Consider the following 27,910-nt stretch of genomic DNA (forward strand, 5'->3'; position numbering starts at 1 on the left):
GGATGTAACACTAAGCAGTCCTTACGAAAGATAGAAGCCAATGCAATTAACTGTCAGAAATGCCTTTCAACTACTGTACCTACTTTCGAGATATAGAGCAGAGGATCGCGAGGATCACTACTGCGAGGCTTGTTCTCTCATTTGTGCCCCAGCTTGCCCACATTTGTCTTCTTCCTTCGAAATTTCTCTGCTTGTATATGATGTTTTGCATTGAAAATGAGCTTTGTTTAAGTCAGTTCCGGAAATCGTGCAAGCAGCACCGAGCGATGGCCCAATTGTTTCTTCTCAACGTGTTATTCCCTCCCTCACACATGGGGACATGGTTCTTATAAGCAGTGCTCCTCATAATCGGACTCGCAATCAGTATCACAATTTCTCAGATGCCGGCGGAGACTGAGCACCCCGCGGGCATCCAAGTTGTCCGCCCAGCTCGCGTACCAGTCCAAAAACTCTGGGATCGAGTCAAAGCGCGGCTTCCGTCCGTAGAGTATCTGCGGCTCGAAGACGGGAGACGCCTCGGCCTCCATAAACACCACGCGCCACCCCCACTCCTGGATATTGGGGGCGTCCAGGATACCATCATCGCGGAATTCGATCCCATCCATATCCTCCTCTAGACGCTTCCGGCAGTACAGGTACGCGCTGTACCACTTCGGATACTCCCCCACGTAGCCGCTGCCCGTGACCACGCCCGCTCGGACCTCCAGATCTTCATCCGGACCGGCCACAATCTTGGCCTTATTGATCAAGTCCGAGTTCTCCCCCTCCAGCCACTCCCGCAGCCGCGCACATTCCTGGCGTACACGCGCATGGTACTGGTCCCGCTGCTCCTGCGTGTCCAGACAGGGGAAGCTTCCATACCGGCTTTGCACTAATAACGCTGCCTCGAAGGGGGCGACGCCCGAGTGGCGAAAGTCCGGGTCTTCCACCTCGTGGGCATATGTTAAAAGCCGGCCCAGCTCCTCACAGCGCGGGATCGGCTCCGAGGCTAAATCTAAATCCTCCTCCTCGGCGGCCGCCCACTCCTCCGCCTGCCGGTGGAATACTTCCTGCAGGGTGTCGAGAAACATTTCCCGGGCTTCTGGCGTGCGGAGCCGCGGCGGGTGGACCCCGTCCATGGCGAACAGGGGGCGTGTCTCCTTGGCCAGCAGCGCCGGCACTGCCGCCAACTCTCGCGTCTGCCGGAACTGGTCGCTTATGCGGCGGGCGTCGGGGCTGTTGTGACCGTCCGGTTCGTCTCGGTCTAAGTCGTCGAAATGGCGCCAATCCTGCAACTTGCGGATTTTCTCTTTCTCAGTCGCGAGTCCGCGGGCGTCAATCTCATCGATGCGGTCCTGGACGAACTTTTGGTTGGCGGCCGCCATGCGCGTGCGGAACCGATCAACTGCCTGCCGCATGATTTCGTCCGCGTCGAGGGACGACGGGTTGGTGCTGTTCGGAGCGTTCGTTGACATAATTACTGCGAAATGAAAAGAGGTGACAATGACTGGAAAGAGGCAAGGAGACCCTGGAAGGTAAAATTCGCTTAAAATACTGGGTGTTATTTAGGCCTCCAGCTGCAGCCTGGACTTGGAACCTATGGTATCCGCTTCCGCCCCACTTGGAACTCTTCCAAGTTCATCATGTTGAGACACTTGAGTCACATCATCTGCTTGGTAGCCTGCAATATATTGTTTTGGCGTGCTTGGCAAGAATGCTCTTGTCACATTCGAGGCAACTCCGAAAGTGGAGGTTAACTGAAAACCAGAAAGAGACGATGCCCCAAACAGGTACAGTTTTCATAGGAAGCAATCCGAGGCGGCCAATCTACTTCTACAAGATTCCAAGACATCTAGATCGAGATCTCATTGTACGGTTCAGTAAGTAGCCGCACAGAAACACCGTGCTGGGACGTGTTTTGACTCCAGAGCAAGACGAGCCTCTCGAAGGAATGAACGGATTCCTGGTAGTTTCGGAGGCTTCTCCACGTCTGTGCATTTACCAAAGTAAAAGTACTAGAACTCATTCTACAGTATGTCTGACACATTCGCCATCAAAGTGTCCTCCAAGGTAGACCACCCAGGCTTTCCCATTACCCTCAGTAAATCCTGGGCGCGGGCATCCGGACCGATGTCATAATGAATCCTTTTGTCTGCACCTGGTAGTTCGCTTGGATATTCGCGATCGGGGAAAGCATTTCGAAAGATGGATACGACTTCGTTCCATGTAAAAGGGTTCCCAAAAGCGAAGATTCGCTCATTATTCACGTCTGGGAGTGTGAGACCCGCCACATGAAGAAGTGCGACATCCTCCGCATCAACGCAGTAGGCTCCTGTCAATCCACATCAGCTTGAACGCCCGATTTTTGTGAATCAGAATTATAGTACCTGTAGGTATGACGTGCTTCAGGAACGGCCAGACTTGATCAAATTGGTTACGGAAGATAGCTGCTGGCCAAGCAGAGGATGACGCATGGCCCTGGAAGTTCGCATCGATGGAGGCCCCGAAGCATACGGAAGGCAAAACTGCATACCATGAGTTTAGTCGGGTTTTAGGGCACTTCATAGAGTGCGTTTGACCTACCGGTGTTTATAACAATTCCCGGGCGATTCTCTTCAGCCCACTTCCAGATCTCCTGCTCGCCTAGCGTCTTGCTGGCGGCATACATGTCAAAGCCTCCCTTCGGACCCATCGCATTAGCCTGGCTTCTCCGGATTGCCTCTTCATTCCACGTATCCACAGATATAGGCATGCTTGGCCCCGCTTGGTGCTCCAAGAAGGATGAGAAGGTTGCTGCCTCGGAGGAGGAGGTGTACACGAATCGCTTTATGGTATCTTCCCTCGCCGCGCTAACAAGGAGGTTCCGATTGGTACTGATAACACCCGTGATTAAGTCGGGTGTGTGGCCCAGGATGGTTGCGACGTGGGCCACGCCAGAAACGCCTGTGGCTGTCGATTAGTTCTTCTGAGAACCATACTGGACTTCCCACAGTTCGCAATAGAGGCAAGACCCACCTTTGACCGCGTCGTCAAAAGCACCAGGCACAGTTATGTCCTCAACCTTGACCAACTCAAAATGGTCGGCACCATACTTCTCATGGAACAGGTCTTCGACCCATTGGCTCTTGGATGGGTTCCGTACAGTTCCACGGACTCGGTAGCCTTCCCGTAGGAGTTGGCGCGCCGTGTGAGAGGCCACATAGCCATTAACGCCGGTGACTAAAATCCAAGAGCCTCTGGGGATTGCAGTATTGGTGGAAGAGTGCGCCATGTTGTTTCAATGATGGCTGTTCCAAGGGCGCGAAATGAAAGGGACGAGCATACCCTTGTCTATATTATAATGATCGTCATCTGACTTAATAAACCCGATTTGTCTGAGTTATATTATTAATGTGACGTCTATGTTGGCCCCGAAGTCCAAATGATGAATGATCTTCCATGATTGACTAACCGTGCCACTCTCGGGCTTCATTTCAATGCCGAGCCATGGGGGCATCTTTGCTTACATAACATCCTGTCCATCCGGAGCATGATGTTAACTGGATTTTGAAGTGTTTATCTTCGACTGAGACAGGCAAATGTCTATTCGCATACGATCTGCGTTGTAGCAGCAGCAACTACGATGAAAGCGGCTCACTGAACGTGGCGAAAAGGCTTCATGGGCTGAAAGAAATACACAATCGAATGCGGAGGCAGTGCCTGGGGTTCTGCGACGTCTCAATTCCATTGCAGTGGGTGACAGCCACAGTCATCCGCCTGGCTCTTGCTCGATCATGGTTGATTGCCCACCTCCCTGAAGGCATGTCCGCGGCTGAGCAGGGTCGTTGATAGCCCCCTCAGACGTGGGAGAACTCAAGTGGGAACAGCTCTTCGTGACAGCCATTGGAATATTGGAGTTTTCGTATTTGCTCGAGACCGACCCTCGCACCAAGCAGTGGTCATGGCTCTTCCAGGGATACCCGCAATGGCATGCTGCCATCTTTGTCCTTAAGCAGATTGGCATTGGACCACAGACAATGCTGACTGATCGGGCCTGGGATGTAGCAGTCAGAGTCGTCGCACGCTGGAGAAACACCGGCTTTCAAAAGGACGGGGTGATCTCAATCTTAGTGTCCCGTCTTATGGCGCAAGCTGCAGTCGCACAGGGATGCATCTGGGACGGGAGAGAGAGGAAATACGGGCCAGAATCACCGCCTGAAAGCCTATCCTATAGCAACAATTAACAAGTCATTTAGATTCTTAAATGATATTAAACCGATATTGGGATGATTATAGGTGTTTGTCTGGCTTTGTATCCTGGAAGAGACCAATGCTGAGCCACTGGTCCTGGTCTTAATTAGACCAAAGCGTATGCTTCAAAAATATAATGAGACAATGATCATCAACCTTTGCCCATATGTGACCGGCAAATACCCCCTATCCAGGCGACTTTGAGTGAGGAAGATGGTTGGCTTCCCACAGCTATCTAGAAGAATACACAAATGCGGCGATATCTGACTCACGTTAAATACCGGCCATTCAGATTCACAAGGTATTCTAAAGCACTGTGCAGGAAGGAAGACAGTATTAATAGTAAGTATCTCGAGACAGTGGGTCGCGCCTTCCAGTGAGATTGTTGAATATATAGATTATAGTCACGATCAACTTCCCGGGCTCAGGAGCCATGTCAATCCTCATTATATATACACATATCTACAACTTCATCCTCCCTTTCATAATTTTTCCATCCTGCCAAATACACCTACTGCACAACAAATTGAGTGGAATGATCTTTGTACAGCACACTGGAGTCCAGTGTCTCGCCCGTAGTGGAGCGGATAAAGTCAACCTGCAGCGCTGTCGAGTTGAGGAAGCGCAGAGTACTGTAGCTGTAGTCGTCGGCGTAGGCAAAGGCCGTGTATGAAGGCTCTGTACCCACGGAACTCAGGCCCTCAATGTTGCCGGCCCCGCCTGCGACAATGTACATGGGCGCCTTGGGGTTGTTCAGGCCATTCGGGTCAGCAGTGTCATTGACCACGGGCTGGAAGCGCTGCGAGTTGTGGACGTGACCAAAAACGCCTAGGTCAACGCCGTACTTGTAGAAGATGTCCTCAAAGGCCTCCTGGCAGACATCGCAGGCGTTGCCGCTGCCGGTGGTGTACCAGGGGCGATGACCGGCCACCACCACCCAGGGGGTAACGGTGCGGTCGACGCTGGCCAGGTCGGCTTCGAGAAATTCCAGCTGCTCGTTCTTGAAGCCGAACGGGCCCGAGTCAAGGTCTGCCGAGCCATCAGTGCCGTCGGGAGCCTCCTTGAAGTCAGTCTCGGTGTCGATCATGGTGACGTGAACCATGCCATACTCGAAAGAGTACCAGAAGGGTGGGACGGCCAGACTGCGCGCCTTCTCGGCGAGTGCCTGGGCGGTGGTGTTGGTGGACTGAGAAGCGAAAGCGCTAGGAACGGTGGCATCGAAGCGGTGCAGGAAGTCGGTAAAATTCTTCTGACCCTCAGGGCAGAGGGCGTTAAGATAGGGAATCTCGCTGCAGTCGGCCTCGTGGTTGCCTGGTCCCGGCATGTACAGTCGGCTACCGGAGATGGGAGCCAGCTGGTCATAGAAGCGCTCCAGAATGGACTGGTAGGCATCGGAGCCGTCCAGCCAGTTCCCAACATCCTCATACCAGTCATCGGCATACGCAAAATCACCGGGATGAATGACCAGCTCGTAGTCGTCGATGGTATCAGCCAGGCGGCCAATGGTGGTGTGGTTCAGATCGGGCTCGACCTGGGGAATGTCGGACTTCTTTGCCTTGCGCGAGGAGAGCGTGTAACCATCGGTGCCGTAGACACCCAGGTCAATAATGACGTCCATGCTGAAAGGGGTCGTGTCACCGGGTGTGCGCGGGCTGAGGAATTGCCCCACGGTGGAGTTGTCGGACACGATCTTGTAGTAGTAGGTGGTGGCCGGGGTGAGGTCGGTCAGGTAGGCGACGTTAGACCAGGTCCTCGAGGTTGAGTAGGTGGTCGACTTGGTCGAGCAGGCCTTGGAGTCCAGGTTGCTGCTTGAGGTGCCATACTCGACACAGCTCTGGTTCAGCTGCTCATAGGTGTTCCATGCGACGGAGACAGCTGAATCATTTGGTCCTGAACGTCAGCGGTGGTTCTGGTGTGCTGAAGACGGACAGCTGGGTTCCTCACCGTTGGGTCCATAGATTGCCAGTCGCTGTTGGTAAGGGGTGGTCTTGTCCTTGGGGATGGTAGGGTAGTCGACGGCCAAGGAACCCACCGCGAGGACAGGCAGCACCTTGGTCAAGGCGAGAAGCTTGGACATGCTGGCGAATGATCAGGGCGAATGTAAATTTGATTGACGCCCGTGGAAGACATTCCTTAAAAGCCATTTCAAGGATGACGGTCGCAAGGGTATATATATGCTACTTCAGTGGGCGGCCGCATGACCAGAAAATGCGTCTCAGGACTAACACGTGGGAGGGGATAAGATAGATGCGGAGCAGTGAATGCAAGGAATGCATCGCGTCAGGAGAGCTTTTCGGGGGACGCTGCAGAATAGGGTTATTTGGCAGGCAACGTGCGCCGGCCCGCACTTCTGCTTGGAACGCGAGCAGCAAGAGAGGGGCTGCTGTTCATCTCCGCCTCATTTAATTTGATTTCTGCAAGTTTGACGGGCGACGGAGACAGAGAACGAGTGAGAAGCTTGGATGAAGGGGTTAGTGCCGCACGTGGGATCGGCCGCGGCTGTCACTGCTCGGGAGGAGAGGCCATTCGGGGAGAGACGAACCGAGGCTATTCCCGTCTGTCGATCACTCTCGGTCGGGAGTCCGTCGGCGATGGACTGACACTCCTGTTTGGGACTGGTTGGTTTCGGCTACCAATGGGAGTTATTAACCATCGTGTTAATGGTGGGTTGCATTCCCTCTCTGGTTAACTATCTAGTAGTACTGACAAGCTGCATGCGAGGTAGTAGTAGTGGACCCCATCACGCTAGAAACATTCTCACAGGAACAGCACATTCCCGACCATCCACACCAGTCAATTGCGGTTTGTCATATAATTGTATCCCCGGTCAGACATGGCCTTGGCCTGGCGCGTGTGTTCATCCAAATCCTCCGTGGGAAGTCGCAGCAAGTCATTGTCTAGCCCCCGACGCTGCTCGTGGTTGCCATCGCCGTTGGGGAAAAAGACCCGCGAGTACATGGCCAGCACCAATCCCGCATGATCTCCCTTCTTCATCAACTCCAATCCGCGCTCGTACCGACCCTGAGATGATTCCTGCTCAATCGTCCAACTGTCCGCCGTCTCGCCCGTCACTCGGAGCCAACTTGCTAGCATGTCTCGCTGACTGAGCAGGAAACTGGAAATATACACCGGCTTGTTCCGCCACCGATTCAGGGTCAGCTGGTCATCTTGTTCATCTTCCGGGAGCACCGGAAGGCTCAGAAGGGTGGACACGGCTCGGCCACACTGGGCTAGGGTGCTGATATTGATCTTGGTGTTGCCGTCGTCGTTCAGGATGAGCTTCTTGGCGGGAAGATCGAAGCCGAATGCACTCGGTCCCAGTACCAGGCTGTGCTCATACCAGAATCCACAGATCAGCGCGGTCCACCCCATGCCCTTGGCCTCGATGCCGGCCACGAGTTCGCGGAACCCTCCCCAGTTCAGGCCACTGTCGGCTAACGGCGGGTGCATGACATCACAGCCCCAGACATTTGGCATCACATGCCGGATACCAGCCTGAGAGGCAGCCTGCAGCAGCTTTGGCTGAGTATCGCGAGGGGTCTGCACTGACAGGCTGATGATCAGGCAGTCGTGGCCCTGTAGAGCGCGTACTAGACTGGCCTCGTCGTCGTAGTCCACGGCAATGGACTGGACGCCGGAAGGCACCTGGCTCGTACTGCCGATGCGGGTCAGGGCTGTCACGCTATGCTGTCCAGTCCGCAGCAGTTCCTCGGCGATGGGCCTTCCGACGGTGCCCCCAGCCTGGCAATCAGACTTGTGGTTAGTGATGTGGATGGCACAGATGGGCACAGGGGGCTTACCCCGACGATGGCAATGCGCTGAATACGGTTGCTGAACCCAGCGGGTTGATCCTTGACGTATTCGCCAGTCATGACGAAAGACACAGATGATTTCCTGTTGTTTGAATATAGTATTGAGTGGAGTCCGTATCTGATGCTGTTGTAGCAGCAAGTAGTAGGTGAATATATACTTTTGAGGGATTCCTCGCCGTACGAGCGATCGGGGATTAGAGGCGTTATCTCCGCCATTGTCTCGGCGTCAATACGTCGCCCGGAGTTAGATGAATCAGCAACTAACCTTCTCTCCGATCCCCCGGAGATATGTCACGCGAAGGTTCCCCAGGAAGAAGCAGGCCATGGATGAGTGGACACCAGCCTGCGATCCTGCGATCCTGCGACCCCGGGAGATACGGTGACCGATTCTCCGATCCGCCTGAAGTCAAGCGAATCTCACCTCATCCAGGTGCGATGGGCGGCAGGCTTGCTGATTTTACTTGGCGATGATGTGAAATCTATCCTCAGCTTTCTAATCAGTAGAACAGTTCGTCGAAGGATTATTCACTGGTTGCTATTGTCGTACTAACGTAATCAACGGTTGGACGGCCCATCTGGTAACACTATACCAAGGACTCTGTTTTAAACCCAAGATATCTCAACTATTATATGTCTAGACAACTCAATATTGCATAAATAGATTATAGGTAATATAAATAACTACTTCATACTTTCCAAAAATCTATGTAAATATAGATAGTATCTCATCATACTACGATATATATATATTTTATATGTAATACTATGGGATATATTGATATATTTTATACACGAAAATTTTTAAGAAATCAGAAAAAAATTATATATCATTTATTTTCATGTATATAACCTATAGGTGAAGTTATAACTAATCAGATATAGTATTAATCGAGATATAATGGAATCAAAAAGACATCGTTTATATGGGATAACGAGATGGGCCGCCCAACCGTTGATTACGTTAATAACTTAATCTTGAGTAGGGCATGATTCTGGTCGCCCCTACAAGGCACAACATGACGCTCCTCCCCTGTTCGGCCACAGATTGTGTCTATGAATCATCTCCTGGAGGCCTCCACCCAAGCTTTGAAATCTCGGTTGAACGTGTCGAACCCCTGGCGGGTGTTCTCTCTCCACCCCGCTGCGTTGGCTAGCATTCCTTGACCCATGAGAAAACTGAGCAGTCCAGTGAATCGCTCTTCGTGGACGAGGCGCGTCCGGTACGGTTTGCCAGGCTGATCTGCGTCAATATATTCAAAGTTGAAGCGGTGTTCGCCGGTGAAAATTCCCGGAATTGAGCCCACCCAGCTGAAGAGGGCCGGGGTATTGGCTTGGACGATGGGCGTGAAATGCGTCTTGCCGTAGTTGACTGTACAGTTCAATCGGTCTCCGGCTTGGAGCTGCGTGGGGGGCTTGTCAGTGACAGAAGAGATGTGTCGAATAAAGCCAGATGGAGAGTAAGTGGGCAAAGCTGCGAAATCCAGGAACTGATTCGAGGACGAGGTCAGTTTGCTCGGGCACATTTGGGGGTGCCGGGATGGGCCGCACCTTGTCTCGTACCACCCCGGGAGGGGCTGCGATCTCCACGCTGGTTGTGATGGTATACATGAAATATTAGCCACAAGGGATTCTGACACAGTTGAGTCACTGGCGATGACAAGCAGTGATCCAGGATTCGGCATGGGCTTTATATGGCGACTCGAGCGGGCGTACGGGATGCCGCGTCCGAAAGCCTCATCGTTGCAGCTCCATGTGTGGCTCGGATGCGATTGTTAGTCTTGCGAGAAAGATTGACCCAGTTCGTCAGAGGTTTACAATATACCCAGCCAGATACAGCCAGAACATATGTGACAGTATGAATCTGAGATTCTGTGGCACCCAAATTGGTATGCTTTCTGCCACCATTCATGCATATAGTCTTCATCGACAGGTTGAAGACATGTCCATCTAACACCTGCCCCGTTCCCAGGGAGGCGACGAGGAAGCATTCGAAGTATTTTGCAATATATCCAGACAGCTTGTACATAATGAAATCGATGTTCCAGGGCACACGGTGGATTTCCGACCGGCGGCCACCCTCCCCCCTCCGTCCGTTCGGGATATGATTTCCGGGCGGAGAGGGGGTTTGTGCCATCAATCCTCCATCCCAGACTCGCGCAGTTTTCTTTCATTTCGGATTGACATTCCCCTTTGCCGTCCTGACTCAAGAGTTCTTCATCTATAATGTCTCTCGGCTCCATCAGGGGAACAGCGGAGGACCTCATGTTCAGACCATGCCCGCCACATCCAGAAATCAACGATCCCTTCGGAAGCATGTTACCACGGCCTGCATCCCCTGTCGTGATGGGAAAGTTAAGGTAACTAACTCCCCACCCCCTCATCTAACTATCTGCGCGACTGATATTCTCTGCAACAGTGTGGTGGGGGGACCCCAACTTGTAGAAACTGCGCCATTCGAGGCAAGACCTGTCGCTACCGGCAAAGCGATGACAAACGGAAAGTCCCCGTGCGCCCGGCCGTGGCCGTGCTGGCACGCCGGGTGGACAGCCTTGTTCACCATATCCGAGAGTGTGGCCTACCAGTTCCACCCATCGATGAGGAGGACCATCGCATCCTGAAGAATGTTTTGGATGCCCTGGAGCTGCGATGCGAGGACGTGGTTGCAGATCCCAACGACACCAGCAGCCGAACAGGGCAGGCTAATATCCTGCCCACCACGCCTGTGTCCGTCAACAGCAGCGCTCCTCCCACCCAGCCGAATGAGACTGACAGCGTAGGGCCGTCTCACCAGCCGTCAGTTTGTCTGGAGCCTCTTGACCTCTCGTTTGACAAAGAACGGGTGGCGTGGAAAGACTCTACTATTTCGGAAGCGCCCAGGGAGGAAGAAGAAGAAGTAGGAGACAGTGATGACGAAGTCACCGACCAGCTCTCCTGTCGACTGGGACGATTGCAAGTAACTCACGATGGTCAACTTCGATATTTTGGCTCCACCTCCAATCTAACGCTCCTGGATGCGCTGGTGGATGTCACTCCACCCGTCGCCATTCCCCGAGATGCACCCGAGTTGCTGGAGAATGCCAAGCTCAACCAAGAAGTTGACGAAGCATTCGAAAAGCACCTAATTGATCTCTTCTTTGCCTGGCAGGATCCTAGTCTGCATGTTATTGATGCTGAGAGCTTCTGGCGGTCTCGTGCGCAGAGCCGTGAGGAGGGCCTCGCCACGCCGTACTAATCTCGAGCCTTGTCGGACGCCATGTGCGCTCTGGGGGCCGCCTATGGACCGAAATATCATCCCGACTTTGTCACCTTTCCCCGATCACTGGCCGAATTTTTTGGCGATCGGGCGAAGCTTTTGGTGGAACTTGAATTGGATAACCCGTCGATTGCAACCATCCAGGCCCTTGTGATTCTCAGCAATCATGAAGCATCCTGCACTCGGGATACCCGGGGATGGCTTTACAGTGGTAGGTTATAGCCCTTTCCCGACACGGGGACGAATTGAGACTAAATAAGTAAGGAATGGCCATGCGTCTCACATTGGACCTGGGGCTTCATCTCGAGATGGGTCCGTATGTGGAAAAGGGTATCATTCCTCATCAAGATGCCGAGGTGCGCCGCATGGTCTTCTGGGGTGTCTATCTCAACGAACAGTAAGTATATCTTGCCTCTTGTCATGGGTTGACCTGCTTACGAAGCAGGTTCTGGGGATTCTATTTAGGCCGCTCCGCCCAATGTCGGATGGATGCTGTCACCGTGCGGAAGCCCGTGTCTCCGAGCCCGGTTCCTACCTCCAGCTGGAAGCCATATCCCGATCACCTCGGGACCAGTTTCCCGCAAATCCCCTTCAACCCTTTGTGCCAGGAATGGGTCTCCCTTTACGAAATCATGCTCCCGCTTACGGATGTCTTGTAAGATACCGCTTCTGATTAAGAAATCTCCCTAGAGCTAATGGTTACTTGCCAAGATATGGTTGTTCGGAGATCTCTACTCACTCCCTGCAGGAGCTGGCTTCGGTAACAGTTGAGAAGCTGCAACAATGGCATCTTAACCTCCCAGCAGAGCTCAAGGCTGATGAAGGGACTACTGTCCGATCACCGCTGCCCCATGTTCTTACCCTGCAGTGAGTCATTCTAGAATAATTCACCCCGTTCCCTTGTGAGGACTAATAAACATAAGTATGCAATACTACCAATTCATGATTCATTGCCATAAACCCTACATCTCCCGACGCCATATACAGCCCCAGCCTCCTCAAGGCCCAGGTTCAGGCCATGCTCGAAGAATGTGCATCGAATCTGCAGTGGCCATCGTTCAACTGCTGGACCTCTATGAGAAATCCTACGGATTTGACAAGTCAAGTATACAAATGGTTTCGTTCGTATTCTCCGCCGCACTAATATTGATTTTCAACACCATTCCCGCCAAAACCACGTCTCAAGATCAACACCTGGTGATCCACCTCAGTACTTGCTTTAGGGCCCTTGACCGTATGGCCAGCTGCTTTGAGAATGCCCGACGCACCAGCGTCTTCCTGGGCACTTTGCGCCAACAATGGCAAGTGTGCCGACAGAAACGCCGAGCTCGCGCAGGCAGAGTAAACTTTGCTTATAGCCGTAAGCTGGACCTTTCAGAATCAGCGGGGTGGAACCGGGATGGTAGCGAAGCGTACTCAAGTGTGCAGTGTCAGCCTGCGGTAACAGAGAGTTCCGTCACGGGTCTGGACACTGAGCTTAGTGATCTCGTGCCATATTACTCTGCCATTGCCGACGCCCCCGCGTCCACAGTTGATTTCATGGGACCCAATCTCTGCAACATCCTACTCAGTGAAGGGATCCCTCGCGCATTCGTATAAGTGGGGATATATTGGATGACGTTTGCCCTCTTTTGGTATATGCCCGCCAATGTATCTAATCGTGTAGCTTAATGGGTGGATGCTCTATGAGGGTTTCCAGCAACATCCAACTGCGAATTCCAAGTCTCCTTGCCGAGTGGGCCAGGCATGCAGACAAGCGTAATGAACGTCGAAATAGCTTCTAATGCCTTCTACACTCGGTAAATTTTTCCGATAAAAACACTAGCTGCCTCCCCAATGATGGGGCGGATTGTTGACGCCGGGAGAAAGGGGTGAAGGTAAAGGCTACAGTGTTGTTCATTTCAGGATCCTCTGTAATGCGGTAAAGAACATGTAACAAAAGCCACCTTCAAGTGGAAGTAGATATGCATGCTATTATTGTAATGTATTCAATGATAATAAACTTCTGGACTCTCAACCCTGGCAAAACGACAACAGCAGGTCGGCTCTTCCAGATTTGACTTCTCACATTTACTGTGAAGAAAGTTCGACTACTCAATGGGACCTGGCGCATGCGCTCGCTGCTGCTATATCGAGGCACATGCATATCAACACATGCAGGAGGCGAAAGGGTCAGACTCCCGCTCCCTGCAAAAGACTGGATTTGGATAGTACATATCAGAAGGGGTATTGTGGCAGGATCGAGCAAGATGACGCAAGGAAACGTTAAACTTGCATTTTTCTTGGATTACTGCAGTGGCTTTGTCCCTCAGCGGTAGCCCGCACTTGTCATCCCACACATGCCAGGTTCTCCCGCGTCTTTTCTGCTTGGCCGGTCGCAAAAACCCACAACCTATGTCGTATTGGTCATTGACATTTTTAACTTCTATTCCTGTACTCCCGATTGATATATCTTAATATAAGTAATGCTGAGCTGTTCAAGACATGGAATGAAAATCCACGGCTGATCCGACGGTTTCATGAGATAAAACCCAGGCATTACTGTATCTTCATCAACAACCGCTACATATTATCATCTGCGAAAATGGAAAACAAACTTTCAACGCAGGATGTCATTCTTCAGAAGTTATATGGTCATACGTGCGTTATACCTGATCTACGGTCGTTTATGAAGAGTGAATCGGGGGGCATAAATAAACACCGAACCTTGTTACCGCTATGCGTTCATGACTATATAGATAGGTATGTGTCTAGCGTCCCCCACTGATAACCTGACCCCCCAGTCAAGCTGATGCCAGTGAGTCCCTCAGCCTCTTACCAGAAGACCCAGCCAAGGCGCAAAAAGTAAAAGGTGCCGATTTCCCACTACTAGCCTGCCTTTGGTGGCCCCATGCATCATTCAGAAAGCTGCGTGTGTTGGCGTTTCTAGTTGTATGGTTGATTGTCTGGGACGATGAACTGGACGGTGCCTCCCAGTTTACGGCGTACGACCTGAATATGGGTCAGCGATTTCGGGATGAAACACGTCGGTTTGTCAAAGCTAGTCTGGGATTGGAATCAGAAAATCCCAACAACGTTACCGAAAATGCTATCATTCGAGGGTTTAGTCCGATAGCAGATTTTATTCGAGAGGAATATGATGAGGGTAGGTGAGCGTATTTGGAAAAACCAGACATACGTACGGGGATGCTAACACTGCATAGAACATAGGCTTACGCTGACGGAAGAGATCATTTTTGTTATCCACATGTCCAAGGTGGAACAGGAAAATCGCCTTGGGATGGACATACCTTCAACCGATCAATATCTTGCATATCGGCTTGGAACAAATCTGATGGGCGTGATCTGCGCTGCAACAGAGTAAGCCACTATTACTGATATGTGGCTAATGAGAAGTTAATATATGAATCTGAAAGGCTCTCCATGGATTGGCGAATTCCCCGTTCGATAACGCGTGGCCCGTTGGTGAAGGACGTTTGGCATCAAACGAACCTGATAATCGCTCTGTATGTACACTCCCGATACGACTCTGATGCCTCCTGCTGATCAGTCAATAGTACCAATGACATCTTGTCGCTCAAAAAGGAAATTGTCAGTCTGGAGTTTACCCGTATAGAGAAAGATACACTGACCTAGACTTTGAGTAGGATAAAGGAGAAGTATACAGCTTCGTACCCGTTCTTCTCAACCAAAACAGAACACCGCAAAATGCAGTCGACCTTTCGATCCAGATACTTCAAGACTCCATTGCAGATTTGGACCGCATCAAAGCTGATATTCTGGCAAGTAGTGACCAAATTCATTCAAAGTTCTTGGTCGAGTCTTGCCGCCGGTATTGCACAGGATTTCTCGAATGGAGGTTTGTGCAACCTTGCCCAGATTATCAATCCAAAAATAACTCTATGATACAGCCTTCTTACCCCAAGATATAAGCTCGCCACCGTGCCCAGAGATCAGACAGGGGCCATGGTATTATTGTTTTGAGAACACTGATATGTTGGAAAAATTCTAGAATGCAGAAGTTCCACGCACTGCATTACACCTGTGAATGAAAATATAGGAATACCTTCTACACACGGGAAATTGACAGTAGAATGCAAGGCACATATAAGCACCAGCTATCGTAGTGAATTAAATCTCTTCGGCATATAGAATCTGTATATTCCATTAATTTCACCTTGGTCTCTCAATATTTAGGCGTCACACAATTGGATTACAACAACTCGCTTGATGTAGACCTTATACTTCTCTCAGCAGATGGCCACTGCGATTACTGTCGTTTATTTTGGACATTGACAGTGTTCAGTGACTTTCAATATGGCAATTTCTGCTTCCTCAGGCCTTGGAGACATTGGCTTTCTAAACTCTATTCAACGTTGCAATTTTTATAAGACTTGAAGTACATGCATCTTTGTAAAGGTTGACCGAAGAAAGCGATGAACATATAGCAGGAATTCCAAGCGCACAATTTGAAAGAACAAGCAAGGATTTCAGTAGTGAGTGGTTTTGGATGTGATAGGAGTAGAAGTTGTTCCTTGCGCATTAGCCCTGACCTACCAAAACCAGTGACTTGCAGATCGGCAAGGCGTTCAACCCAAGAAAGTAATGGCCCGCACTAGGTAACTTGCAGCGCGCTCTTGCGGGTGGACTACCTGAAATGACAATTGCCTGGAAAAGATCGTCAAAATGCCAAGAGGTCGAACCTTACCATGAATGATGTGAATATTGACTGCTTGTCAGGCCCTTACCGGAGGTGATATTCAAAGTTACGTATACATTGACTAGATTAGGCTCGATATTCATATTCAGACTTTCAGCTAATACATCCGCACCACTCACCTTCATCAATATTGCCTCGCCGCATGTAAGAGGCCGATAATAGTAAACCGACCCATCCTATGACCGAGCCAATCCTTATTAGTATTCCAAGAGCCACGAACCCGCTCAAGCCTCGAAAGCATGTTAGTTGGTTGAAGGAGTATGTTAAAGTTCGTCAACATCGTAGATGGCATAATCCATCTGATATCCGATGTGGTTAGAACTCAAAATATGTAGCCGATCAATTGCATCACACACTCCAAGGGGCTTCAGGCATGGAAGGATTCTCGTGAGGTATTATGAATGACATCACACCACTGGCCTTCCGCAGTTCTAACAACAAACCTCTCATAATAAAGGGCGTCATTGCTTCAACTGGAAGGCGATGTGAGTCCATCATTTGCGAGCTGTCACTCTTGTGTGGAGGTCAAATCACACTTTAAGAAAGAGGAGTGGCCATATAATCGTTTTTTCTCATATCAATTCAGTTCAAGGTAATTTAACTACGGTGCAAGTCACTTGCCTCAACTGAACTGTATGAGAGGAGATTAGAAAGCACACAGACTTTCGTGGAAGTCACCAGGAAACTCTACAGGTAACTATTACTTCGTCAAAGACGACTCGATAGTCCAAATATGCCTACAAAGGACTTGAAAGTGGTCATAGTTGGAGGTTCCATCGCGGGTCTACTTCTCGCTAATGCCCTTGCTCGACAAGGTATTGATTTCATTGTCCTGGAAGGTAGATCGGAAGTTGCACCATGCGATGGTGCAGGGCTATGCATTCTATCCAGCGGTGCACGTATTCTGGATCAGTTGGGAATATTTGAGGATATCCAAGCTTATGGGGGACCGATTTCTGTTCAGCGCATCTGGCGAGATGATGGACAGCTGCTGGGGCACACCGAAACTTTGGCCTTAATACCAGTGCGGTACGTCGAAAGCATAGTCCCCTACTTCACACGTGGGGATCCTCATTTGTTTGCTGTTATGATAGTTACGACAATACCATCGCTAAGACCAAGTCAGACAGGGCTATCCTGTCATTTTCGTTGAAAGACAACGAGTTCTTCAGGTTCTCTTTGAGCATCTGCCGGACACGAAACGCGTGCTTCTCGGAAAGAAAGTCATAGACATTACTGCATCAGACGACCAAGCTATAGTGAAATGCTTGGATGGCACTAATTACGAAGCGGACATAATAGTTGGAGCAGATGGAATACACAGCATTACACGCAGAAAGATGATAAGGGATATTATCAGCAACTGCCCACAATCGCACATTAGTCATGGGCAGCTAGGACGAGGTATTCCATCAGGCACCTATACATTGCCCAATGCTAATAAGTAATAAAGTGTTCACCGCTCAATATGCAGCCGTCTTTGGCCTCTCTAGGCCAACTCCTGGGATGAAGATCGGGCATTGCAACAGAACGTTCGCCGATGGGTTCTCTTTCTTCAATGCGGTAGGCAGGAAAGGGCAGATCTTTTGGTTCCTATTTCGTGATATGGGAAAGGTATATTCTGAAAAGGATATACCTCGCTTCGATCAGAACAAAATCGAGGAAGACATTGCTCCCTTCCTCAACAAGTACGTTGCAGAGGGGGTGAGATTCCAGGATATCTTCAAAAACAGAGTCCGATGTGCGCATGTGCCTATTGAAGAGGGTTTCTTAACCCAGTGGGCGTGGGGAAGGTATGCATGCATTGGGGATTCAGTACACAAGGTACAATGACGATTCTACTACTGCGTTCCGCTCTAATCTCCAAACACAGACTACACCGAACCTGGGCCAAGGCGGAAACGGGGCGATAGAGAGCGCGGCTTCTCTTGCAAATACCATCGTTTCCATTGCTCACAGCGTCAAACTTGAAAGCCTGTCAGTACCTGAGATTTCGGCCTCTTTGGATGAGTGGGCCAGATCTAGACAGCGGCGGATGAAGCTCATTTGCGATTTGGGTAACAGTTTCACGAGACTCGAAGCATTTCATACGCTTAAAGATAAGGCTTTGGGTCTCTACCTTGGTAAATACCAAGTGGACGCGATTGCTGACATTCTGTGCGATACGACTGTGGGCGCAGAGAAGTTATCATTTCTCCCACTTCCCGAGAAATCGGCACATGTGACAATGCCTTTTGACCCAGAAAAAGGTATCCATGCTGCACCAAGAGTAAGGTCGTTAATGCTGCGTGCACTACTCCCCTTTATCCTGATCTTTGCCGTCCAGCCCACTGTGCGGGGTTTTATGAACAGTCGTATCCTTAAGCCCGTGTCTATCTCATACGAGCATGAGGCAGAAGCATTCGATTTTCTCGGTTACGATATCAATTATCAGAGTATCCAGGCTCTAGCAGCAATGTCTCGAATTGCAGATCTCGGGGCGATCCTAGGCATTTGGGCCTTGGAAAGCTGCAGAACAGGAAACGTTGCCACTTTAATGTCGTTGTAAGTTTCCTGTAGATACCCAGTAAATTCCTGGGCTTTCTAGCTGTTTCATAGTCCATTAACTTTCTCCTGGATAATGGGTATTTTTGAAGGAACTAATATTGTAGTTCCATTATACTTTTTATTGTACGCCATACAGTCACCGGCAGCAAAATTTACTGCACCAGATCGTCGCAGCACACAAGGATCTTACACGAGATCCTTGATCCCGTGTCTCATATTATGCTATTACATTCCGGGATTTTGGATGTTGTATAAAGACTCTGGGGTACACAGTCACCTTGGATGGAAATTCGTCCTTTTGTCTACTTTATTCCGATTGTCCCACGTCCAGATAGCTTCCCTTTTGAGAAGAACCACAGTGAAAGAGCTTATAAAAACGCCAGATGCAGACATGCCTTACATGAGGATATCTTACTACACATGCGGTTTACTATCCGGGGCTATGTCAATTATATGGAGGGCTCTAGCATCTCGGTCGCTTTGTGCGGGATCACTCCCGATATCACAGGTCCTGTACCAAGCAACTTCCTCCATACACATCGACCACCATGGAATGACGGGGTATGTGTGTGGTCTCACGTGGCTTTTATTTGAGTATAAAGACATGAAACTCGCGAAAGTCATTAGTCTGTCCTGGTCATGTCTCATTCTAATGGGCACGCTCGTCACTCTGGTTTTCGGGCCGGCAGCAGCTTTGATGCTAGGATGGGGTCTGAGAGAAGAGTACCTAGCAAAGTATGCCATTCAGCACTAAAAGATAGAAAACTGTCTTTGCAAACATAATGAATAACCTGAATGGTATGCTTCGGTTGCCACATTTGTTCAGTCTCAAGATATGCCGAATACGTAAAAGCGATGGCCAGTGATGTTCCCGTAACGTCATGTGCGGTCAGGACAGTGAATAAAATGATGCCTTCTTCCTAATAGTCACTCTTTTTGTGCTTAATATAGATTACCTAGATGTTAGAATTGAAGTTCTATCTCTACTTAATACCTAGAGTAGATTGTCCAAGCGTAACATCACGAAAGTTGGTATTCTAAAGACTGCCTGAGATGGATGCGCTTTCTGGTTCAGGGAAGTGCCGATGCGTCGACCAAGTATGTAGAACTATGGACTCGCCGCCAACGCACTTACTTGCCTGAGAGGCTCGAAATTGGCTTGAATAGCGAAGGCTAAGGTAAAAGATACCTGGGGGTTTCGATCACGACTTCAGTAACGTGACAATATCACGGATCATATGCATGCAGACCAGGAGGGGACTGAAAGGCAGAAAGAGAAGCAGATGAAGGGGATGCCCCACGTTTGTTGGTTCTTAGGAAGGGTCTTCGTGAACCAATGCGGCGTGCTGATGTGCCGAATGTCCCCTTTCATGGAATGTCAAAAGCAAGGGTTCGATTTGCTGGTAACACCCCTTTTCGGTGCTTTGAGTTATGCGCTGCTTCGTAATATTTCTAAAATGGATTAAAAACATGAAAAAGTCTGCAACTCATCTGACCGTCTCCTTACATCCTTTAGTCTCACGCTAGATTATGCCTACAGCCTTCCCGTTACTACGAGCTGCATGATGTGTAATACTGCGATATGTACTCTTGTGAGCTAGTGGCTTGCCAATTGCGAGATATATAATTAAAGGTATTCTAAGTATGCGAGGTCTCACAAAGGACCCCATGATGCGGTTGTTTGTCCATCACAACTACCATGTCCCGTTCGTTTTCTGTTCCAGCTATGCGTCGTCCCCTTGTTGAGTGTGAAAAAGCACTAAACAGAGTATGCCAGAGGTATCAACTTTTTACTCCAACCAACTGGCAATTGTTATCTGTTGCGAGCGGTTTCCTTTTCGTGACAATCCTCTTTCTCGCACTTATAGCATGCGGCTTCATACCACCTCTTCCCCCATCATGGGGTGCCGACAAGGTATACAGTCACTATCACGGACACAGAAAGGGCATTCAGGCGGGAGCTGCAATGATACTTATCTCCTCCGGGTTATGTCTCCCTTATGGGGCAGTGATATCGAAGCAGCTTCGAATGATACGAGACGTAGACCCAATTCTGTGTGACTTGTCTCTCGTGGCTTGTGGGGTAGGGAGTGTCTCCTTCATGATGTCGTCGACATTCCTTGGACTGGCGACATTTCGGGATTACGGCCCAGAATTGACTTTACTTCTCAGTGACCTTTTTTGGTTCACCATCGTCATGCAGTGGCCGCCATTCTGGATACAATGCTGGACCATAACGTGGGCAATTCTCTCGGATAGAAGTTCAAACCCTGCCTTTCCAAGGTCCTTGGCCATCCTCAACTTTATTGCACCTTTGGCATTGTCCTCAGCTACAGCCATCCACCTCTATCATCGTGGGCCGTATGCATGGAACGGCGCTCTAAGCTTTTGGTTTGCCTTTGTTCTCTTCTTCGCCCAGATCGCGCTGGATTTAATCACCATCGGTCGGAATGTCCTCGAACATCGAAGGCTGGAATTCAATGAGCGGACAATTTGAATTATCACTAATGTGTCTGTTTTTGATTTCGAATTTTGATGCGGTGCCGCTTCCACAAGCAAGTGCGATCATAAGATGAGATGTGCTTGCCTGACCTTTTGTATTTCCCTGTTAATGTGTGACACAGCCTAAAAGCCATGATGTTTGTTAACTAATGATGATTCCGTCTGCTGTAAAGCTAGTTTGGAATGCTGGCCAATGCGTGGTTCTGTATGTAGTAAACATTGGCACCTCTAGCGTAGACCGGTGTTGCATATTAACACTTAAGCGGCCAGCACAGTAGGTGCAACTTGGGCTAATATTGCCCGCGCACTGGCAGCGGTAACGGCTCTACTGCACTTTAAGTACACACTTGGTGGATTTTTTATAAATGTGCTCACAATATTATCTTGCTTGCACGCCAGACGGCTGTATATAGTCAAATTACACAAAAGCTTTAGTGTATAGTCACATTTGCGGTCTCGTTGCCTGCTTTAATCAAGTGTGAGACGCGAGGAAGAACGCGGAAAACCAGGAGACAGCTCCGCGGAAGGGCTCCTATTATATAAGAGGTAGGATTCCCGAGCATTGGCATTCTTCGACTGGTTAATGGTCGTCAAACCCCGATTGAAGTTTTTGATGCAAATTGCAGTGCAAAGAACCGTTCCGGCAGTCAGGACCAAGGTCAAAGATGCAAAGAACAGCATCATACTCTTCCCAGCTGTGTTTGCCGAAGAGAGAATGACAATCCGGCTAATAAGATACGCGATTAAGGCAAGGTAGCACATCTGTCATATAGTGATTAGAAGGCGATGGAGTAACTCGATGGGACCATATTAGAGGCAGAGAAGCTCACAATGATAGCAACCGCACCAATGGTTCGTTCGCGCTGGACAAACCAGACACCAAGGAATATCGCAATGATGGCAGCGGGAATGATAAGCATTGTAAGAGTATATTCTGGTTCCTTAAAATGCACATATACCAAGTCGTATTGTATGATGAAACCAATCAGAAAATAGAAGTCGAGCTTTATTAGTACGAGGAAAATCTGAGCTCACCTATCGTTAGCAGGACCTCCAGGATACTTTATGGGGAGTGGAACACGAAAGGGTCAACGTTACCTCATAAGCCAGGTAACGCATTCGAGTATCCAAGCTGCCGTGAACAGACTTGTAGATGGCCCATGAATAATGCCTATGGATTAAATATGCAATTGGGCATAGAATCAGAGCAGAGAACCCTGTAAAGATACATACAAGGATCTCTGCAGGCTGAACCCGAGGCCAGACATTGCGTGTAGTATCCACCAAAGTCGGATACCCAAATCGTGTCTTGAACAGTCTCGCAGTGGTATCTCTCATCACGATAAATTGCATCACAGAATAGCCGAAACTGCACGCATTACAGATGCAGACTGCAAACAGAAGAATGTTATTCTTGTGATGCATTGCATCCAAGGATAGAATGAACTCAAACAAGCACGCGAAAATCAAAATGCCTAGGTTAATCGGTATCAAGTAGGACACCGGCACTTGATTGATTGTTGGGGTAACCCATTGCTGCCATTCAATAAGTATATAGCTGTTTTTCCTTGGTTAGGTGTGCTCGGATCTGCAGAAGTGGAAGGGCGTACACCTCGGAGATGATGGTTAAAGCTGCCTGTGTCAGCAACACGCCGCATAGCCACCATTCATACTTGGTCGTTGGCCTATACATGCTTCCGCATGAATACGATGGGCGAGCTGTGTTGACTGTTTCAATTAATTTCCTGCCAATAGATAGATCTTGCCGCCTTTTTTTACTTTTTTTTCCCTTTTCTTCCACGGCTTCCACGTGATAACGGTGGGCGCAAGCCACAACAGGCGGCTTGAAAATTCTCCAGATGATGGCCAGGTTTGTATGCGTTTGATTGGGTCGTAGGCAGCAGTTACGGGGCCGATATGGGTTGAGTATCGCCTATTGGTTCATAGTGAGACATGTCCGCGCACGCTTACACAAGTAGTTAGACCTTGCCAAGGCACTAAAGGGGATCCGAACCTTGGGCCATCTTTTTAATGGTTGGAGTCAGAAACTATCGAACCTGTGATTTTCAGCTATTAACCGCTAGATAGATCACCCATCCCCGGAAAGAGCGGCTGCGCAACGGGGAATAGTCTAATAGTTTGTCCCTGGTCTTCGGCAACGTTACCTTATCTGTTACGTGCCAAATTCGGTTTCACAAGTGCCTTTGCTGCACGACCGGATTCTCCTACTTCCACAGCTAGAAAAAAACAGGGTTATTGTCGGGGTTCTGTATACTTTCAATTGTCCAGGTAGCTTAGCATCAGATGACTTCATGCATCTTTCTTACACCTCTACTAACCCATCCACCGGTTTTAAAAATGCGAACAGTGTTCTTTGTGTCCGCTTCTCAAGGCTTAATGAACAAAGGGGCCAGGAACATCGTAAGGAAGGCCAATTAAGGTTCCATATTGGGGACTCCACCCCCATCAGACTTGGCATATTCAGTATACAGAGTAGATTCGATTGTGGGCCACAGATTTGTTGAACTACCAGAACGGTATTGCTTAGACATGGTTATTACTATGTTACTCTTTCTCGACCCTGTGAGAAATTTTTAAACAGAGAGTCATTATCCAGAAAATGCAGGTGCATGATATTTGCGGCAGACACTCTTTAAAACTTGCTACCCCAAGCATTGGAGAGCTGAATGATATCTATCCCGATTCGCTTCCAGGCGTACGTGAAGATATGATTTTGTTTGGATACACTGTGCAATACTATATGGACACAAGGAACGGGACTTAACATCTAAAGGGAAACTGTTTAGGCTGCGACCATAGCTCAGATCGGCATCAAAGACAACCGGGTGAGAAAAGCCAATGTTTATGTCATGCCTTCTGGTCGGGGAATTTTCTCAGCATATCACCCAATCGATCAATAGGCGCAGACATGAGACCGACAACAGTTTCGTACGGTGGCTGATCAGGGGCCGCTGGATGGCTCCGAGTCGGGATAAAATTCTTGGTGCGACCGAAAGAACGCGCCATGCTTTCGGAGGCGGAGTCACCGAGAGCGCTTTCAAGAGCCGGTAGATCTTGGCTTTCTTCCTCTTTGATGTGCTGCTCCAAATTGGCCCACAGGCTTTTGAGGGTGGGGATGAACTCGGTATCATCCGGCTGAAGGCCTTGGAAGGTATACAGAAGCTCCTTAATCTGCAGTGCCAAATTGTTCAGTTTGTTTCAAATAACAACGCAACAAAGCGAACGACAGCATACCACTTGGTGTTCCTCCCTGTCATGCTGCGCCATGGACTTCCCGTTGTTCAGCTTTAGCTCCATTTCGGGATACACGACCAGCTCCTCGCCGATGGAGTGGCGAGCCAGCTCCCAGGTGAATTGGTTCTGCCATCTGACCCTGTCATCATTCGTTTGAGCACTTAAAATTTGATGATAAGCACCCCTCAGTTCCTGATGGTCGTTCTTGATGAGTTCAGACACGCGAATCGCGGCTGGGGCAGTGATCCGGAAATCACGCTTCGGTGTCCGAACTGCTTTGGAGAAGAGGGAGGCCTCTGGTCCTCTAAATGATCTTCTCGCACACAATGCAAACGACATTTTCTCGCTGTCTGATCAGCTCATAGGATGGCTTGTAGGAATCAGCTCAAACGGGGAAGCATTACGGTTTGTGCACAGTCACATCGTTCTTGAGTTCGCGGGGTACAGTGCAGAACCGGTTTATAATGCCTGAGTTCCGCATTCTGGACCAGCTCGAAAGTATGACACAAGCGGACAGCAAATATTGATCGCTGGCCACAGTCCAGCCAGCCAACAATGGTTCAGCAATTAATCATGGTTTGTTTGCGCCTCAAAAGAGACCCTGGTAGTGGCTGGCATGATAGAACAATGACATAGTGCAGACGTCCCAGTTGCGGCGGATCGTGGTTCTGCCTGTCCCGCCAATGGTAGTTGCAAGGCATCGTTCCCATGCGAAAAGAGCACTGAATAACAGGCTTGTTAACCGCTAGATTCCCTGGGATACACTTGACGGCCCCGTTGACGCATGCAGCCTGGCCACAGCCACCCTGTCGATTTGCTCATCACGACGACAGCCTTCCCAGAGTCTAATTGGGGTGGAAGTGCAGGGAACCGTAACTCTATTTTGCGTGAGGTAACTGTCCACGGTCGGTCGTCATGGCTGAGGCCGGAACCGCCCGGAAGCAAAGGTCTGGAGTATAAGAGGATAACTTGATGCCAGCACAGCGACGAGGTAAGCAGACGGCAGTAGTAACTAAGACTGATTGATTTGGCAAGACAGCAAGCTACAATGGCAGCGCATCCCTTACAAGCGTTGGGGGAAGCGGTGGGTGCCGCGGGCGCCGATCCGCGCATCAAGCAATTGAATTCGCTGTTCCAGGGGGCCAACGACGGGCCCGCCCGGACAGCAGCCAAGTTGACGGGGGTCCAGCAGGGCGGCAAGCGGAAGGATGATGGACCTTACTTCACCAACAACGAGGGCATCCCCTTCCCCGATCCTGCTCACAGCAAGACGGCGGGTGGACTGCCTCTGGTCTCGGACACTTTTCTGCTGCAGAAGCAGCAGCAGTTCAATCGCTCGAAGAATCTAGAGCGAATGGTTCATCCCTGTATGTACTGGACTGCCTTGTCGGTGGTTCCTCTGCGAGTCGATCGGGTAACTAACCATGCACACACAGGTGGTAGTGGAGCTTTCGGATATTTTGAAACTACCAGAGATGTCTCCAATCTAACAAAGGTGTATCTACCCTGGCCTCTGATGAGATGACTCGGTCTAGAATGAATGAAGCTAACCCGGACAGGCTGACTTTCTCAAGTCATCCGGACTCAAAACTCCGGTGTTCGTCCGCTTTTCTACCGTGACTCTCGGTCGGGAATTCCCCGATCTGGCCCGAAACCCACGTGGCTTTGCCATCAAGTTCTACACGGGAGAAGGGAACTATGATATCGTGGGTCTGAATTTCGTATGTGATTTGGCCATTCCTGTTCACGCTGTTCATCTGGCGCATCGCTAATCCCCCTCGGATCAGCCGGTATTCTTCTGCCGTGATCCTATTCAGGGCCCCGATGTGATCCGGTCGCAATCTCGCAACCCCCAGAACTTCCTCCTCGACCACAACTCCCTCTTCGATCTGTTGGCTAATACACCAGAGGGGTATGTCTGGTCTCTCACTGAGAAAGGTTATGTGCCATATGGCTGACGAGAGACAGAAATCATGCGGGCATGATGTTTTTCAGTAACCATGGAACACCAAAAGGATGGAGAAACAACCACGGCTACGGCTGTCACACATTCAAGTGGTAAGCCGTCCGACATGCATTTGGACGTGCCACTACTAAACACGTATAGGGTGAATGGTGAGGGCAAATTCGTCTATATCAAATATCATTTCTTGGCAGACAATGGCCAGAGGCAATTCACCGCCGATGAAGCTCAGTACCACGGAGGGGCCGATCCCGACTGGTCCAAACGCGATTTGTGGCAGGCCATTGAGAAGGGCGAAGAGATTACCTACACGGCACACGTGCAGATCATGCAGCCCGAGGATGCAGACCCTGTCAAGCTGGGCTTTGATCCGTTTGATGTGACCAAGGTATGGCCGAAGAAGCAGTTCCCGGTAAGTCTTAACATCCCTGCCTCCTCTGGACTTTCTGGGTTACTCATCTATTCGACTAGCTTCATGAATTCGGTAAACTCGTCCTCAACAAGAACCCCGAGAATTTCCACCGCGATGTTGAACAGGCGGCGTTCTCCCCGGGCAGCATGGTCCCCGGCATTGAAGACAGCCCTGACCCTTTGTTGCAATTTCGCATGTTCTTCTACCGCGATGCCCAGTATCACCGAATCGGCATCAACCTCCACCAGATCCCGGTGAATTGTCCTTTTATGGCGTCGTCCTATTCATCGCTTAACTTCGACGGTCAAATGCGCGTGGACGCCAATCACGGCATGAACCCACAGTATGTCCCAAACAGCTTTGTGAACAAGTTCCGACCAGACGTTGCGGAGGCGCCTTACCAGCTGGCGGACAACAATGTCGGACGCAAATCCCATTTCTACCACGAAGGGAAGGCTTCGGAATATGATCAGCCACGGGCTCTCTATCAGCAAGTGATGGATGAGCGTGCTCGCAAGCAACTGCACGATAATACTGCTCGGCTTCTTCGACTCGTAGAGTATCCGTTGATCCAGATCAAGTACCTGGCACAGTTGTACCGCGTCGCACCGGAGTATGCCAAGGGCGTCTATGACCTGCTCCCAGAAAAGACTTTCTCCTTTAGCGATGTCGAGCAACGCGCTGGGGGTGCGGAGGCCGCCATGAAGGAGCCCAAGTTCCGTCCATGCGCCCCGACCGATAAATTAGTCGGAACGTGTCCGATGAAGCCTGTTTACAATGTGCGAGTTTAGCAGACTCCATGCCTACGTTGATTCCAGGAGCCAGCTTCTCGCCCGATTTGTGACTTTTGTGGTGAAATTTTGTATTGACAGATTATACTGTCAAATATGACCTACTACAGCCTTTCTTTGTGCCATCCTTCACAGGGTGGATACTGCGAAAAGATATATATATATTAATGCTAGCAGTGCTAACCACACCATGTCCCTACCAGCCTCGAGGCATCCGTTGAAGTATCCCGAATCGTTGGGCCAAATAAGGGCTTAGTAGTATTACTAGTAGTAATGTTTCTTCAGACGCTAGCCCATATCGTTGGTAAAGCTGTAGTTAATCATCTGCATGGTCTACTCTTAACGCTAGAAAGTGCGAATGATGACGCCGATCGATACTGTCTTTGGATAGCATAGTGAGACACACACGCCCGAGTGATGGACTTGCCCCACTAATCCAGGCAGAT

The 27,910-nt window shown here is 49.8% G+C and overlaps 14 protein-coding genes across 14 annotated transcripts; 7 read left to right on the forward strand and 7 right to left on the reverse strand.

Annotated features, from left to right (window-relative positions):
- Positions 1-37: 37 nt before the first annotated feature.
- On the reverse strand, positions 38-1,767 carry BDQ94DRAFT_151212 (uncharacterized protein). Its single transcript, XM_026767720.1, has one exon. It carries the CDS (start codon positions 1,452-1,454, stop codon positions 327-329), a length of 1,128 nt encoding a protein of 375 aa, XP_026622037.1. The 5' UTR covers positions 1,455-1,767; the 3' UTR covers positions 38-326.
- A 67-nt stretch (positions 1,768-1,834) lies between these two features.
- On the reverse strand, positions 1,835-3,257 carry BDQ94DRAFT_183088 (uncharacterized protein). The gene is made up of 4 exons (XM_026774325.1): positions 2,995-3,257; positions 2,563-2,922; positions 2,367-2,504; positions 1,835-2,311 (listed from the first exon to the last, which is right to left on the reverse strand). The coding sequence occupies exons 1-4, from the start codon at positions 3,248-3,250 to the stop codon at positions 2,007-2,009; spliced, it is 1,059 nt and encodes a 352-aa protein (XP_026622038.1). The 5' UTR covers positions 3,251-3,257; the 3' UTR covers positions 1,835-2,006.
- Positions 3,258-4,434: 1,177 nt separating this feature from the next.
- On the reverse strand, positions 4,435-6,320 carry BDQ94DRAFT_183092 (purple acid phosphatase family protein). The gene is made up of 2 exons (XM_026774326.1): positions 6,154-6,320; positions 4,435-6,084 (listed from the first exon to the last, which is right to left on the reverse strand). The coding sequence occupies exons 1-2, from the start codon at positions 6,284-6,286 to the stop codon at positions 4,721-4,723; spliced, it is 1,497 nt and encodes a 498-aa protein (XP_026622039.1). The 5' UTR covers positions 6,287-6,320; the 3' UTR covers positions 4,435-4,720.
- A 682-nt stretch (positions 6,321-7,002) lies between these two features.
- BDQ94DRAFT_162421 (aromatic alcohol reductase) lies at positions 7,003-8,081 on the reverse strand (the record flags this gene model as incomplete). The annotated part of the gene is made up of 2 exons (XM_026769539.1): positions 7,003-7,950; positions 8,010-8,081. The coding sequence occupies 2 exons, from the start codon at positions 8,079-8,081 to the stop codon at positions 7,003-7,005; spliced, it is 1,020 nt and encodes a 339-aa protein (XP_026622040.1).
- Positions 8,082-8,894: 813 nt separating this feature from the next.
- On the reverse strand, positions 8,895-9,663 carry BDQ94DRAFT_151217 (SRPBCC domain-containing protein). The gene is made up of 2 exons (XM_026767721.1): positions 9,570-9,663; positions 8,895-9,508 (listed from the first exon to the last, which is right to left on the reverse strand). The coding sequence occupies exons 1-2, from the start codon at positions 9,627-9,629 to the stop codon at positions 9,080-9,082; spliced, it is 489 nt and encodes a 162-aa protein (XP_026622041.1). The 5' UTR covers positions 9,630-9,663; the 3' UTR covers positions 8,895-9,079.
- A 581-nt stretch (positions 9,664-10,244) lies between these two features.
- Positions 10,245-12,919, forward strand: BDQ94DRAFT_183096 (fungal specific transcription factor domain-containing protein; the record flags this gene model as incomplete). The annotated part of the gene is made up of 7 exons (XM_026774327.1): positions 10,245-10,378; positions 10,464-11,224; positions 11,261-11,485; positions 11,539-11,671; positions 11,720-11,929; positions 11,965-12,141; positions 12,198-12,919. The coding sequence occupies 7 exons, from the start codon at positions 10,245-10,247 to the stop codon at positions 12,871-12,873; spliced, it is 2,316 nt and encodes a 771-aa protein (XP_026622042.1). The 3' UTR covers positions 12,874-12,919.
- Positions 12,920-13,858: 939 nt separating this feature from the next.
- Positions 13,859-15,258, forward strand: BDQ94DRAFT_162424 (terpene synthase family protein; the record flags this gene model as incomplete). The annotated part of the gene is made up of 7 exons (XM_026769540.1): positions 13,859-14,016; positions 14,058-14,419; positions 14,478-14,634; positions 14,691-14,780; positions 14,832-14,865; positions 14,922-15,133; positions 15,186-15,258. The coding sequence occupies 7 exons, from the start codon at positions 13,859-13,861 to the stop codon at positions 15,256-15,258; spliced, it is 1,086 nt and encodes a 361-aa protein (XP_026622043.1).
- A 1,469-nt stretch (positions 15,259-16,727) lies between these two features.
- Positions 16,728-18,542, forward strand: BDQ94DRAFT_174275 (FAD-dependent oxidoreductase; the record flags this gene model as incomplete). The annotated part of the gene is made up of 4 exons (XM_026772309.1): positions 16,728-17,023; positions 17,121-17,398; positions 17,448-17,818; positions 17,868-18,542. The coding sequence occupies 4 exons, from the start codon at positions 16,728-16,730 to the stop codon at positions 18,540-18,542; spliced, it is 1,620 nt and encodes a 539-aa protein (XP_026622044.1).
- Positions 18,543-18,614: 72 nt separating this feature from the next.
- BDQ94DRAFT_162426 (uncharacterized protein) lies at positions 18,615-19,295 on the forward strand (the record flags this gene model as incomplete). Its single annotated transcript, XM_026769541.1, has 2 exons — positions 18,615-18,641; positions 18,678-19,295. The coding sequence occupies 2 exons, from the start codon at positions 18,615-18,617 to the stop codon at positions 19,293-19,295; spliced, it is 645 nt and encodes a 214-aa protein (XP_026622045.1).
- An 848-nt stretch (positions 19,296-20,143) lies between these two features.
- Positions 20,144-21,038, forward strand: BDQ94DRAFT_183098 (uncharacterized protein; the record flags this gene model as incomplete). Its single annotated transcript, XM_026774328.1, has 1 exon — positions 20,144-21,038. The coding sequence occupies exon 1, from the start codon at positions 20,241-20,243 to the stop codon at positions 21,036-21,038; it is 798 nt and encodes a 265-aa protein (XP_026622046.1). The 5' UTR covers positions 20,144-20,240.
- A 355-nt stretch (positions 21,039-21,393) lies between these two features.
- Positions 21,394-22,772, reverse strand: BDQ94DRAFT_183102 (uncharacterized protein). Its single transcript, XM_026774329.1, has 4 exons — positions 22,654-22,772; positions 22,142-22,601; positions 21,874-22,068; positions 21,394-21,805 (listed from the first exon to the last, which is right to left on the reverse strand). Exons 1-4 carry the CDS (start codon positions 22,734-22,736, stop codon positions 21,512-21,514), a joined length of 1,032 nt encoding a protein of 343 aa, XP_026622047.1. The 5' UTR covers positions 22,737-22,772; the 3' UTR covers positions 21,394-21,511.
- A 1,139-nt stretch (positions 22,773-23,911) lies between these two features.
- Positions 23,912-24,637, reverse strand: BDQ94DRAFT_174278 (hemerythrin HHE cation binding domain-containing protein; the record flags this gene model as incomplete). Its single annotated transcript, XM_026772310.1, has 2 exons — positions 23,912-24,235; positions 24,299-24,637. 2 exons carry the CDS (start codon positions 24,635-24,637, stop codon positions 23,912-23,914), a joined length of 663 nt encoding a protein of 220 aa, XP_026622048.1.
- Positions 24,638-24,789: 152 nt separating this feature from the next.
- BDQ94DRAFT_151220 (uncharacterized protein) lies at positions 24,790-25,294 on the forward strand. The gene has a single exon (XM_026767722.1). It carries the CDS (start codon positions 25,083-25,085, stop codon positions 25,269-25,271), a length of 189 nt encoding a protein of 62 aa, XP_026622049.1. The 5' UTR covers positions 24,790-25,082; the 3' UTR covers positions 25,272-25,294.
- A 9-nt stretch (positions 25,295-25,303) lies between these two features.
- BDQ94DRAFT_93003 (catalase) lies at positions 25,304-27,659 on the forward strand. The gene is made up of 7 exons (XM_026776867.1): positions 25,304-25,665; positions 25,735-25,793; positions 25,858-26,019; positions 26,086-26,210; positions 26,267-26,356; positions 26,406-26,673; positions 26,733-27,659. Exons 1-7 carry the CDS (start codon positions 25,347-25,349, stop codon positions 27,462-27,464), a joined length of 1,755 nt encoding a protein of 584 aa, XP_026622050.1. The 5' UTR covers positions 25,304-25,346; the 3' UTR covers positions 27,465-27,659.
- Positions 27,660-27,910: the final 251 nt, after the last annotated feature.

Source organism: Aspergillus welwitschiae, assembly GCF_003344945.1.
Source record: "Aspergillus welwitschiae strain CBS 139.54b unplaced genomic scaffold BDQ94scaffold_40, whole genome shotgun sequence".
Classification (NCBI taxonomy): Eukaryota; Fungi; Ascomycota; class Eurotiomycetes; order Eurotiales; family Aspergillaceae; genus Aspergillus; species Aspergillus welwitschiae.